The 13,657-nt window shown below is 41.3% G+C and overlaps 1 protein-coding gene across 1 annotated transcript in view; it reads right to left on the bottom strand.

Moving 5' to 3' along the window:
* Positions 1-13,363, bottom strand: part of FAM20A (FAM20A, golgi associated secretory pathway pseudokinase) — a 57,472-nt gene extending 44,109 nt beyond the window's left edge. Inside the window, exon 1 of the mRNA XM_027872831.1 lies at positions 11,923-13,363. Coding sequence (XP_027728632.1) covers positions 11,923-12,350 — 428 coding nt within the window. The 5' untranslated portion in view covers positions 12,351-13,363. The remainder of the gene's footprint in view (positions 1-11,922) is intronic.
* Between the last annotated feature and the right edge of the window lie 294 nt (positions 13,364-13,657).

The following is a 13,657-nucleotide window of genomic DNA, read 5'->3' as shown; positions in this document are numbered from 1 at the left end:
AGGACGGATTTGAACTCAGGTCTTCCTCCACTGCACCACCTAGCTGCCCCAATATGCAAAGAATTAGAAGGGAACCCTGAGAACATCTAGTTCAACCCACATCTGAACAATAATTACAATGTACCTGACAGGAGTCATTAAGCCTTTCCTTGCAAACCTCTAGGATGAGGAGCTTGTTTCTTCTAGAGGTAGCCCATTTCATGGTTGAGTGGATGAAATGGTTAAGGGAGTTTTTCTGTATGGGAGTCTAAATCTGCCTCTCTTCAACTTCCATCTCGTGTCTTATTCTGTACCCTAGGGTGTCAAATACCCCAAAACATTGCAGGCCATCAGATTAAAATGTAACTTGGAAATATTTAACAAAATTAATAAAATTGTGGTTTTCTAAGACATATATGCACCCACAGGATTCTTTCTATCTGGTTCAGTGAATCTCTTTTCTTTATGAGTTGGACTCTACTGCTGCAGAACTATTAAAATTCTGATTCTTCTTCCACCTATTGATCTTTCACATACTCAAATACCACTATCAAGTTCACCATGAGTTTTTTCTTGACAAACACAAAGATAGAATGTTTGTTTTTGAGCTGGTGAATAGCCAGAGGATAGAGGCAGCTAGGTGACACAGTGGAAAGAGCACCTCCTGAGTTCAAATCCAGTTTCAGATACTTCCTTCAGGATTCAGGAAGACCTGACTTAAAATCTGGCCTCCAACACTTACTAGCTGTGTGACCCTGGTCAAGACACTTAACTTTTGTCTGCATCAGTTTCTTCAACTGTAAAGTAAAATGGAGGATAATAATATCTACCTCCTAGGGTTGATGTGAGAATTAAATAGGATAATATTTGTAAAGCCCTTAATATAGTGTCTGGTACATAGTTGGCACTTAATAAATGTTTGCTTCCTTCCTTCTTTCCTCTTAATAAAAGCATGGCTCTTATTGTACATAACATGTCATTCCTTGCATTCTAGTTATTTATTTACATTTATTATTTCCTCTCTTGGAATTTAAAGTTTCCTGAGATCAGGAATTACAAATAATTCACTCTGTTATTCCTTGTGCCCCTTCACCAAACATATGCCTTCTAACACTTAGCCTTATGAAAATCAGAAAATCACTTAATGTTAAATAAGTACATGAATGAAGCCTGTATTACAGCACTGACTAATAATCCTTGGGTATTTTGGGTAAAGTTACTTATAGTAACCCTAACAATTTGGATTGGTTGAATGCCCTTCCTTGGTATTATTCTGGTTTCACTCACACAAGATGATAAACAATTCACTTTGGTTGCTCAGTCAATTCACTGGCTTGATAATATGGCTAGTTTGAAAGTTAGACAACCAAAGATTCTCTGTTCTATCCAGGTAAAGTGCTACTATCATATTGCTTTAACTACTTCAAACTTTTAATAACATTTATAAAAGATTTGTGATGATCTTAAAGGATGAAAACAGGACCTGGGAACTCATATATGAATTATAGATCTTGTATAGACCTGATGTGAGGGGGGAGAATCCCACCATGTAATTTCATTTTTGTTATTCCATCATTTTTCAGTCATATCCAACTCTTTGTGACCCCATTTGGGGTTTTCTTGGCAGAAATACTGGAGTGGTTTGCCATTTTCTTCTCCAGCTCATTTTACAGATGAGTAAATTGAAACAAACAGTTAAGTGACTTGCTCAGGGTCACACAGGAAGTATCTGAAGCTGGATTTGAACTCAGGAAGATCAGTCTTCCTGACTCCAGGCCCTGCACTCTATCCACTTTCACTGGCTAACAATAAAGACTATTCAGCGGTTTAAAAAGAACAAAATTTGAATATGACTTGCCGAAAGCTGCAATTGATGAAATGGCTCTTGATTGATGAGACTAAGCAGTATTCTTTCTTTGGCCACCAAACTGGATAGTACATGATAGAGGAGAGTGAGAGTAGTCTGAAGCAGAGATACATCAGGAGCCATCCCATACTCCCAGTGTCCTCTCTCCCTAGTTGGTCACCTTGAGCCATTCTGACCAGTCATAGGGAGTTGGGAGGTTGCTGATATTGACAGCCTGTGGCCTCACCAGTGGGAATAGCAGAGATCTTGCCCAAGAGTCTGTGTGGCTCAGTGAATGATGAAATGTACTTAAAAGTCAGGAAGACCTCAGTTCAAACCCAGGTATTTATTGTCTGTGTGACTCTGGCCAAATCAATTATCTTCTCTGTGACTCGGTTACCTTTTCTGTAACATAATTGGGTTGGACTCAATGACCTTTAAATCCCTTCCATTTCTAATTCTATGATTTCAGAGGAATGTTTGAAAGTAAGTTCTCTCAATTTAGGCAAATTCTTGCCTAAAGTGACCAGACCATCATGGAAGGAATGCTGATAAAAAAATGTGCTAAGCTCTGATATACTGTCAGAGTGCTGCATTTAGAGTCAGGAGAGACCTAGGTTCAAATCTTGTTTCCAGTATTTACTAGCTATGAGTTCCTGGGCAAATCACTTAGTAACCTCTCTGAGCCAATTTTCATCTGGGGATAATAATAGTCATAGTCCCTACCTCCCAGGGTTGTTGGGAGGATTAAATGAGATTCAATTAATCTTAATTCAATAAGCATTTATTAAGATCTTGTAATTATATAAATAACTTTTCAAACTGTGAAGTACTATGTAAATGTCAGCTATTATTACTGAATTTCAAAGACGCTTTGAGGAGGACTGGAAGTTATCCCAGTGCTTATCAGTTACATTGATAGACAATAACCAGGGGAAGAAAATCAATGCAGAGAGCTGTCAGATGGATGGTTTCATACAAAATTTTGTTTTCTCTTTGAAAGATTGCAAGAAAAAGAGTTCTTTGTATCATTATTTTTTCATTAAAAACTTATTAAACATATTGCCTAGAATGTCATTGCTTAGTAAAAAGGTTGATTTGATTATGGAAATGTTATCACTTTGAAGACTTCGTAGCTTGTTACAGTGTAAAGAGTGCTAGATTTAGCATCAGAAAATTTGGGTCTAAATCCAGGCTCTGACACTTTTTGTGTCAGATCACCTTTGTGACCTTAGGCAAGTCACTTAACTTCTAAGTTACTCATCTGTAAAATGAGGGGGTTGGACTCAATGACCTTTTAGGTCCCTTCCAGCTCTGAATTTATGATCCTACTTTAACGAGTGGCATTTCATGAAGCATGCACAGATGTTCTTTGCTGTATTCTAGCCAAATTTGTAGGAACTTTGAGGTTGCTTCTGGCCAAATTGTGACCTATTGCTGAAAAGACTTGGTGTTTAAATATGATGTGATAGACTTTGAGTAGTCCCTCAGTGTGGAATGCTGCTGGAGTTACCATTCTATTGTTGGTGGCTTTCCAGGTGGCAAGATTTGATGGTAGTGAGCCATGGGGAAAGACAAGAGCTTTTCTCTAACCTTGGGTTATGGTAATCTTCTTCAGGTGGTAGCTAGTGTCAGGGAGCCACGAGTAGGCAAGCTTATGCCTAGATTCCTGGTAGCAGCTGTGTCTTTTTGTCTTTCCTTTCTTTGAGTTGATGACTCTTGTGAGTGTGGAAAGTGGAGGTCTTTGAGTAAGGGAAGTAGCCTTGTACAATAGCAGAGAAGCAGCGGCAGAATCTATCAGAGCAGTTGTTGCACTGGCAGAAGGGCAGTTTCTATACTGGTTGAGTTAGCTGCTGATTAAAGGACTGGCCCAATCCTGACCACTTTGCCAGCAGGTGTGTCTTGGGAGTGGTTTAGACAATACCAGGAAGAGGTAGTATATAAGATGGCTTATTAGCAGTATTGCAAAATTGTGTTCCTATAAGACTCATACCAGCTGACTGTAACCAAAGTTATAATTACTGAATTCTGTTATCTTCATTCTGTTAATGTGCACTCTGACTCTATGTTTAACACTTCTTTCTCTGTAGGAATAAAGTAACTCTTCTAGTCATACTGTGTACTGGTTTCTTCTTTTCCTACTCTCTTCCTTTTTGGGGAAGCTCTAGTCATGAGCCATGAGTAAAGTTGTCTTGGGGTAGCTAGGGTGGGGGTATGTTAATGAGTCAATCATTATAAAGAGCCTAACCCACTGCTGCCACCGAGGCGGGGCACCCCTCCCCCCAATTAGGGGTCAAACTTCTTTAGGAGTGAACTCTGTCCAAACTGTATGCTTGGGTGTAGAGCATGGAGTGGTGTGAGTCTCAGTCACTGTGGGCCCATCTGAGATTTCTCATTGCTAGACTACCATTTTCTTCTAATGGTAGTTTCCCTTAGGGAGCCACCTTGCTAAGTAAAAAGCGCATTTGCAGAATATAGAAAGTAGATTATAGCAACTTTTCACACAGAATTTGTGATATCTTAATTCAATTACTGTAGAACATGAAAATAGAATCATGTTGAAAGTGATTGCCAGTTATCCCATGTAGGTACTGAGAAACTGAGGCCCAGTAGCATGATGAGAACTGATCAAGAAAAGACAGATGTTCCTTCTCTCAGCATAGATTCCACTTTGAGTAGCATCACCTCCAGTATCATTAAATGGAAATTATTAAGCACCTAGCTCCAAATGATGCTATGCAGGACAGCATTCAATAATCAGTACCAGCATCCTTCCTTTCCATTACCAACAAACCTACTTCCTGCCCTTCTCTCTATAGGAAAAGCAGGAGGAAAAGTTTAGAGGAAGATTGTTAGTTAGGCTGACCTGGCTGAAGTAGAAGGGCCATGTTAGAGTATAAGATCCAGAATGGGAATTTGGATTTGATTCAAGAAGCACTAGAGAGTCATTGTACTTTATTGAGCAAGATAGTGATCGAATGAGAAAGATCATCTAAAAAGATTATTGTAATGGAAAAGAGCACTGAATATGGAGCCAGAAGAAATGGGCTTGAATCTTAGTTTCTATAATACCTCTGTGAGCAAATCATTTCTTTTCTCAAAACCTTGAGGGATTTGAACTAGATGACCCCTAAATTCTTATCCATGTCAAAAATACTATGAATTATAACAAAAGACAGTGTTGCAAGCTGGATAGAGTGCTAGGTGTGGTAGTGGTAGGAACTGGATTCAAGTTTTGCCTTTATTATTTACTAGCTGTGTGACCTTGGGCAATATACTTAACCTGTATGTGTCTGAACACCTCAGGACTTGTCTACTAAATCACAGATAGCCTGTAATCAGATTCAGTGAACCTCAGACATGTTTACAACCTAACAATTTGTCTAGGAGATTATTTCCAAGCATTAAATGCTCCTCAGTGACAAAAAGTTAAGGATTTCACCTGTCTTTAAAGGTATATTAAAACCCCTAAACCTCTTCACCAGTGCTTTGTAAAGTCTTATTGTTTGCTTGGGCAGCCAGGTGGTGTAGTAGATAGAGTGCCAGGCCTGGAGTCAAGAAGACCTGAGTTCAAATCTGGCCACAGACACTTACTAGCTGTGTGGCCCTGGGCAAGTCACTTAACCCTGTTTGGCTCAGTTCCTCATATATACAAAAATGATATAGTATTCTGTAATTTTCATAGCAGGATTCAGGACCAGGCTTTCTTTCAGTGACAGCAAAGATGTGGGAGGATTGAAAAAGATAGCTTCTGACCGTATGTAATGCACATACAATACTCTCTCACACACATAGAAGCTACAGTACATACCTAGAAATTGGAAAAATGGGGAAAGATGATTCCCTTTTCCCCTGTGATCATTTGAGCCTCAGTACTCAAGGGCACAAAGACAAAAGGCCAAATGGTGGGAGTGATTGAATCTTAAAAGTTACAGTTGTTAAAGAAAAGACGAGGGGCAAATTGAAGTTTTTTTTTGGGGAGGACAAAGATTCTTTGAGGAGTCAGTTTCTAGGTCAGTTTCTACATGTAGAGTACTCCATTGCTGCTTTGGCATCTATTGTCACAGTGGCCACTCCTCTTTACATACCAGTCCAAAAAAATTTGTGAACTCCCTTCTGCAGCCCATATATTTAACGGTTAGTCTTTTTCTAGGCTACAAAAAACTACAGTGACCAGAACTCCATGCATTTATATTAGGAAACTTCTCCCTGACTTACAGGAATTGGTCCAAAGAGTATACACACATGCACTGCAAAACAAACCATAGGACGGAAGAAGGTTTCAAAATTTCCAAAGGCCTCCTTTTTAATGTACTGACTACAAGTACCAAGCAGCTGGAGATTCTGCTTGCTTGCTGCTCTACATATGGAAGAACCAACTTGGGAAGTGACTGTGTCTACCCTAAGATGCTGAGACTGTGTGACTTTTTTCACTATGTCTTTTCCTTTGCTTTATCAGTGCAGATATTGCTAAGTGTTTCCTATTCTTTTAAGTTTCTTTTTTGCTATTGAGATGGTATTTTAATATTTTCTTGCTGTAGGTAAAATTAAGATACAATTTTAATTGTATTCTGAATGTGCATCTTAGAGAAAGTGGAAGGAGAGGAAGCTAGTAGCTATTTAAATATATAGAACCTAACAGGTTAGGCATCCTCATCTTTGATCTGTTGACCGGAAGTCATTCTAGTTTAAGGGTTCTGAGCTTTTATGATCCATAGAATGGGGATAAGCACTTGTAGTACATATCATACAAGAATGTTGTAAGATTCAAATGAGATCACATACACACATTGCTTGGATCCCATAATGTACATAGAGTGTTTTGTAGGCTTTAAAATTATTTATAAATCTCGAGCTATAAGAAAATACTATCTACAGATATAGCCTAATGTTTGCTGTTTAAAAAAAAAAAAGAAAAAAAAAGAAAAGGGAAGACAGCATGGTATAGGAGAAAGAACAGTGGTTTTGGGTGAGTGGTTCATCACCGCTTTACCTAGGTTCCAATTCTGGGTCCTAAGCATAAATGATAAATTTAAACATCTACTATGTGCCAGGAAGTGTGTTTGGAACTGGAGATACAAAGATAAAAACTAAACAGTCTCTACCCTTATAGACCTTGCGTTCTATATTCCTCCTCCTTTATCTTTATCTCCAAAGCCAGGTCTTAAATTATCATCAGACTTTGCCTCTCATTGTGATATTTCAATTATCTATCTTATAGCAACTGTTTCACCTATAATCGTATTTACTTGGGTTAACTATGGTTAAATTTTCAGGGGACAAAGTGAAAGAAAAGGAAAAAAGAACATATAAAGGAGGAAAACATAGAAGAAGCACTGAATATCAAATAGAACTCTGGATCTTAAACTATCCATGATAAGATGTATCTTTCTTATGATTGACCTCAGTTTTCCACAGGGATTGGGGGTTGGGGGGGTGGAGAGGGGGAAATGGGAAGGGAATGTATAGGGAAAAGGCTTAGATAACACCTGCGTTCTTGTGATAATAAGATATTTAAATTGGATAAAAGGATTTTCTGTTATTACTATGCTATCTGATGGTCCTGCAAAGTCTCTTTCCCCACCCAAGTGACTAATTTCATCTGCCAGTTAAGCAGTAAGAACGCTGACCTAAGTTTGATGGGCTATGTCACACCTGTGTTTTTTCCGGTAAAGGGAACCATTAACTGATAAAATATTTTGCTGATGGCTAAATTTTAGAGCTTTGTTTTTAGAGTGGTATACTCACATTTGTAATATGTTGCAGGTTGTATTTTGGACATGTATTTAAGATTTAAAAAAAAACCCAGAGTGGATCAATGTCTACAAAAGGGAAAAAACACTAGCAAAAAAAGTCAAATTAAGGTATGATTTATACTTCTGTCAACTCTAAAAATCTGAAGTAGGCTCTTTATCCTTAATCTACATCATTAATATCTACCTTACATTTTGCAGAAGGGATCCATGTTTCATCAGTAATTTCACATTAATTCAAGACAAAAATAAAAAAAAACCCAAATGATTATGCCTCATAATAGAACTACAAACACCACTGGAATTCATGAATTTTTTGAATTCCAAGGAAAAAGGGAAAGAGGAAAGTTGTTATCCAAAATCTTGGATACTGAATATATTCCTGAGTTCCATTCTGTCCACGGTGTGATTTTATTATGGCATCTAGTCTTCCACTTCTTGAAAATGGGAAGGAAACGTGGGGGAAGAAGATTTGACCATTATTTACTTTACTTTACAGTGATGATGATAGGTTTAAACTTGTGAAAAAAGGCATTTTCTGATGAGGGGTATTCCATATGTTGATATTACTCTCTGCTCATCTAATTATTATATGTATGTGTTGTGCATGTGTATTTATATATGAACAACACATGCTTATAAGCATTATTATGTTACAATTTGAATTTAACATAAGGGTAAACCAAGGGAGATATCTGTGCACAATAACATTCATTAGTGGGGGCATGCTACCTGTCAATTAATGGTCAATGGATTGCCTCCATCAACTCCAAAGACTCCAAGCAAAACGACAGTTTCCCTTTTATAGATTTTGGGGAGTACAGAAAAAAAAGAACGGAACAGGGTAGATGACTTCATTGGATTAAGGGCATCATGATTGGTCACAGAGCTTAGGTGGAGGGACCAACACGGTAATGGGGGCTAGCAGTGTTCCCTTTTCTTCTTTCATGAGACTAAGAAGTGCTCATTGTTTGAGTCCAGGTGTAAGATAGCAGCCAAGCAGACTTTTGGACTGCAAACCAGACATCCTTGAAAGATAACCTGGTGGATTAAAGATATCATGCTCATCTCCCTTTCTTTCACACACATTCCTCAAGGTTAGCAGAATTCCTTGAGGCAAAAAGAGCTCAGTGATTAGCAGGAGAGCTGGATTTCTAGAATTAAGCCATTATAAGCATAGCTGAATTCTGAACTAAATTCAAGAGACAAAGAGCCATGATTTAATCAGTTACAGATAAAAGCAGTTATAGGACAAAACCAATTACTTGGAAATAGGATCAATAAGAAAATGATACTGTATCTGTCTTAATCTCAATTATATTAACACTTCTAGTAAGGACTGAGTTGAGGGCATGGGCCTTTCTACCTTTTTATCAGTTCTAATTCCAATAATCAGGAACCTATCTGCTCTTACAGCACATGTATCTGTATACATAGTCATCAAAGCCAACAATACCAACTGCTGACCAACTATCATTAACTTTACTTAAGCCCAAGAGCACCTGGAGTGACAGTGCCTTCAGCCCAAAAGCCATTATCCTGAGAAATTACAGTGCAGTTGTGACCTGGTAATTGCTTCTGCAGGTGCTGCAGCTCTTGCCTGCTCAGCAGCCCCAACTACTGAAAATTCAGAAGAGAAATTCTTGCCACTGAAGTCCATGTCACTATCAAGGGATCCAACATCAGAAATGTTTGTGATTTTATTAATTAAAATGACATTAAAGAAGATGTATTACCCTCTGCTTTACCCCTACACCTTAAGGGTCATGGGGCCTTTTCATCTGATTTGCAATTTAAAACCTGTGTGTTGTCTCTCCCTAGTAGAATGTGAGCAACATGATAACAGGCACTTTCTTCCTGTTTTTATTGTATCCTAGAGTTAGCTATTAGCACAGTGCTTTGCAATACTGTTTAATATGCTTTTTCATTCATTCATTTATCAGAGAGTGGTAGGATTATTAATCTCCACTGTCACTTCTTACCAATCACACGGAAATACTCTTTTACACTGAGTATATCAAGGTTGCTCACCTCCATTGATCTGTTAGATTTCAGATAATTTCTTGTTGCTAGGTTTTCTTTTTTTTTTTGTAACACATAAGCTGCACAACTGAGACAGCTTAAAATAGACAGCTGGGAAGGTCAGTAATTATGTTTTTGTTCTCCGCCAAAACTCCCACTCTAACTTTGACTTTTCTATCGCACCAAAATGGCACTGAGAACATTAGAGGTCATACTAGTTAAGCCAATGCGGTTCCCACATTTCCAAAAATTAGTCTCAGGTGACTCTCCACACCTATCCTGGAATCCAAAAGGGCTTGTCTTTCAAAGGATCACTTTCGGATATCCTAGAGGAAAAGATTTCTGTTTATAGGATTATAGGTTTAGAACTAGACGAGGTCATAGATGCTAGAATTCAACCACTTTGTACAAGGCCTAGAACCTGGTAGGGGCCAAATAAATGTTAATTGGATTTAATTCCTAATTTTACTAGGGAGGAAATGAGGTTATGAGGCTTGCACAAAGTCACATGAATATTAAGTGGCAAAGCCAGGATTTGAATACAAATTCACCCAGATTTAGCACTTTTGTCACTGTTCTATTTGCCTCCTAGCTTGTCTTAAAGAAGCCTTGCCAAGTTTTCCTTCTATTGATACACACAACTATGAATGAAAACAAGAAAATGCTGAATGTTACTGCACCTGAGAAGCAATCCCAAGCTACCTTTGTGTAGCACATAATGAGAAATGAAATCCATTGATGCCCACTTCCTTTTCCAATATAAAACTCTCAATAACAGAATTACAGTTGGGCTTTTACTTCATTGATTTCAGCCAAGGATACTCTCTTTGGATATGATAATGATTTCCTATCCTTTCACTTCCTTGAAAGTTGTTGCAAATTGTTTATGGTCCTACAAAGTGACATCAGACATTCAGGCTGTGACTTGAGAGAGGAACAATGTATTGCTTCCACAAAGTTATTGGTTAAGCCATCCTTCCTTATAGAGAGAGAACACAATTTCATGACATCTTATTTTGAAACATTTTGTATTAAAAAAAGAAAGGAATAAAAGTGAACTTTGAGGAAGTGATAGAAATCTCTATTTCAGAGAGAAGCATGGCACAATGGATAGGGAACCAGTCTGGAGGGAGGGAGGTGTGAGTTCAAGTTCTATCTCTGGCTAGGTGACTGTGGACAAAGCACTTAACTTTTCAGTACCCACAGGCAACTGTCTAAATTGCAGACTGCTGCTAGTCAGCTTTGGTAGATGGAGTTATGGACAGTATACTAATAAAATCACAGGTACAGGATTCAAAATAGAGTTCTCAGTACCCATAAGTAGTATTTGCTATTAGCTGAGACTACAGGAAGAGCACATCAACTTCTCCTATACCCTCCCTCCCTCTCTTTCTCCTTTCCTCCCTTCTCCTTTCCTTCCTCTTTCCCTTCCTTCCCTTCCTTCCTCCCTCCCTTCCGCATTTATTTTAAATGTACTTGATACGTTTTGTCCCATTTTACTTAGTTTTAAAAACTTCCGAGTAGATAACTATCTGCTCTCAAGTTAAAAGCAAAAGTTTTCAAACGCGTAGGGGGTAAAATTTCTATAAATGAGTTAACATAGAAAGACTCCATAGCCACCCTCAAATTCCCTTCTGTAACCCTAACAACAAAACAATATTTGACTACTATATGCTCCCTGCGTTCACTAACGTCCTATTGCCTCCCTCTGACAATAGCCAGGAAGAAGAAATAGAGAAGAGGAAAAAGGTGTGGGTGTGAGTCGTACTGGATCTCGGACTAATTCCAGAGCCACTCGAGTTTGCCCCAAGGCCAAAAATGCCTTCACGTGGTTGCTCTCCTTGTAAACTCCATGTGGTAAAAAACTACTGCGGAGCAGACTTCCTTCAGAACCAGGAAAGGAGAAAGAAAAAGTGGGTCAGGGACCCAAAGCAAGGGAGTGAAGCTGGAAAAAAAAATAATGAGGAGAGAAGGGGGATAGGGAGGAGAGCCAGCTTTTAAAGTGTGTCAAATATATAAACTTTTCCTGTGCCTTTGAGCCTTCTCTGAAATTGACCTCTGGGAGTCATTAACATTTGCTGGGTCCAGGTCTTAGGCGTGTGCAGGATGGGCACTGGGGGTCATCAACACTAGAGGGGCCGGGGCGCGCGCGCGCTTAGGATGGGCATTCAGGCACAGTACCCAGAGAGGTAGGATAGCTTTGATCAGCCACCAGTTTGAGCGGGCGGAGAGGTAGGGGGCCAGCCCCGAGGTACCTAGAAGACTGGCTGTAGGGGAGCTGATGGTGACGCCGCCTGGTGGAGTGGTGGGGGCACATCTCACCTGTTCCAACGGGCCACCTTTCTTAGGTAATAGCGTAGCGCTTCCCGGCTGGACAGCAGACTGTCCTCGGGTCCTTGCAGAGACGGCTCCTCCAGGGCGCGGTATAGAGGGTGGGCAAAGAGGCTTTGCAGCTTGGAAGGGAGGCCCTGGCGGCCAGTAATGCGGCCGCCCGGCTCATCGCTCCTTTCGCTCGGCTGGACTTGGGAAAAGTGCGCAGCTTTGCTGGGGCGGGAGGCGGTGGCAGCCGCGGAATCCAGAGGAGGGGCGGAGGGCTCGCCAGCCGAATCTGGGCAAGAGCAGCTCCCCCGACCTCTCCGCGGCCGCAGCTGGAGCCGCACTTGTGGCCAGAGGTGGAAGTAGAGGTCCGCGGAGAGCAGCGCCCCGAGCAGCAGCAGGGTCAGCAGCCGGTCCCGGCGGAGTCCCAGCATGGCGGAGCCCGGATAGTGGCTGCGGGGCCAAGGGGGCCAAAATGAGGCCGGGGGAGACGGGCTAACCCGGCCTTCGGAGGAATGGGGAAGGCGGGGAGGCTCCGGTCTCCGAAGGCTAGAAGCAAGGGAGTGTCAAGGCTGGGGGAACCCAGGGAGCAGGCTCGGGGCTGGCTGGGGTGGCAGGCTGCTGACCAGTCTGTCAGTGGCAGCCACCCACCCACTCTTCGGGGGTCGCGGCCAAACTCCACTAAGCCAAGTGTGGAGGCAGGGGAGGTGGAGAGAGTGAATATCTGATCTGAGCCTTCTCCTCTTTCCTGCAGCCAGGACACCCGCCCAGAGCAGGTGAAGCCCCACCAGCAAAGCGCAGACGTGCGGTGCCCCGGAGCCCCAGGCTAGTACTGGTCACTTAAGTCGGGTAGAGTGGAGTGGGGTGGGAGGCGTCGCGGTAAAGAAGAAAAGTGGGCCAGCAGCTCCGGCACCCAGGGGAAGAAAGCGGCTGCTGAGTTGCCTGAGGCTCGTCTACAGAGGATGCTGTTGCTTTTGCTGTTCCTTCAGCAGGCAGTGGGGATATCCGTGCCCTCGGCTGGCAAAGCGAGAGGAAAGCAAGAGAGTGGATGGTAGTGGTGGGGTCGGCAGGCGGGATGGGCTTCTTCGGACTAGTTCTGCCAGCCCGCTTGCACTCCCAGAGGCAGAGGTAACGCACTGCCTTCCCCTAGGCTCTGGCTCAGAGCCTAGTCCTCCACCCACTCTTAGCTGGCACCTGCCCTTACCGCAGTTTTCCAGCCAGTTCTTGATTTCGCTGACCAGTTCTGTCTTTCCACTTTTTGGCTCTCCATGTCATTAAACTTTCTCCCACTCTTTGGCCCCTCACTCTTTCTCTGAACTTTGTAACCGGCGCTCAGCTGTGGTATGTTGGAGGAGATTGCTTGGCAGGGATGGAAGGACTCCTTATTTTTATTTGTTTAAAAAAATGTTACAAGGACAAGAATAAAAACCCACAGCTCAGGTTATGATCTATCTTCAGTAGCTCTTTCAGGTAAGGAATCTTTTTGGTTTTCGCAATGTAGAACATCCAGGTATGTGCTGGGTGTGCTATGGGATCTTAACAAATATATCTTAACTTGTTCATCTTTCCCCAAGGCACCAGTTTTAACTGTAATCTTAATATTTTCCAGTTTGTTTTTAGTTTGATCCCATCTGTGCCAAGCACTGGCTGAAAGTTTATCCTGGAAGTGGGGGATGGGGTGGGGCTCCTTTCAGAAAATCTTCATAAATTTAGAGCTGGAGAGGGTTTTTTGGGGCCTTGG

Source organism: Vombatus ursinus, unplaced genomic scaffold (genome assembly GCF_900497805.2).
Source record: "Vombatus ursinus unplaced genomic scaffold, bare-nosed wombat genome assembly UNPS02014801.1, whole genome shotgun sequence".
Taxonomy (NCBI): Eukaryota; Metazoa; Chordata; class Mammalia; order Diprotodontia; family Vombatidae; genus Vombatus; species Vombatus ursinus.
This window is presented reverse-complemented; position numbering and strand designations above follow the sequence as displayed.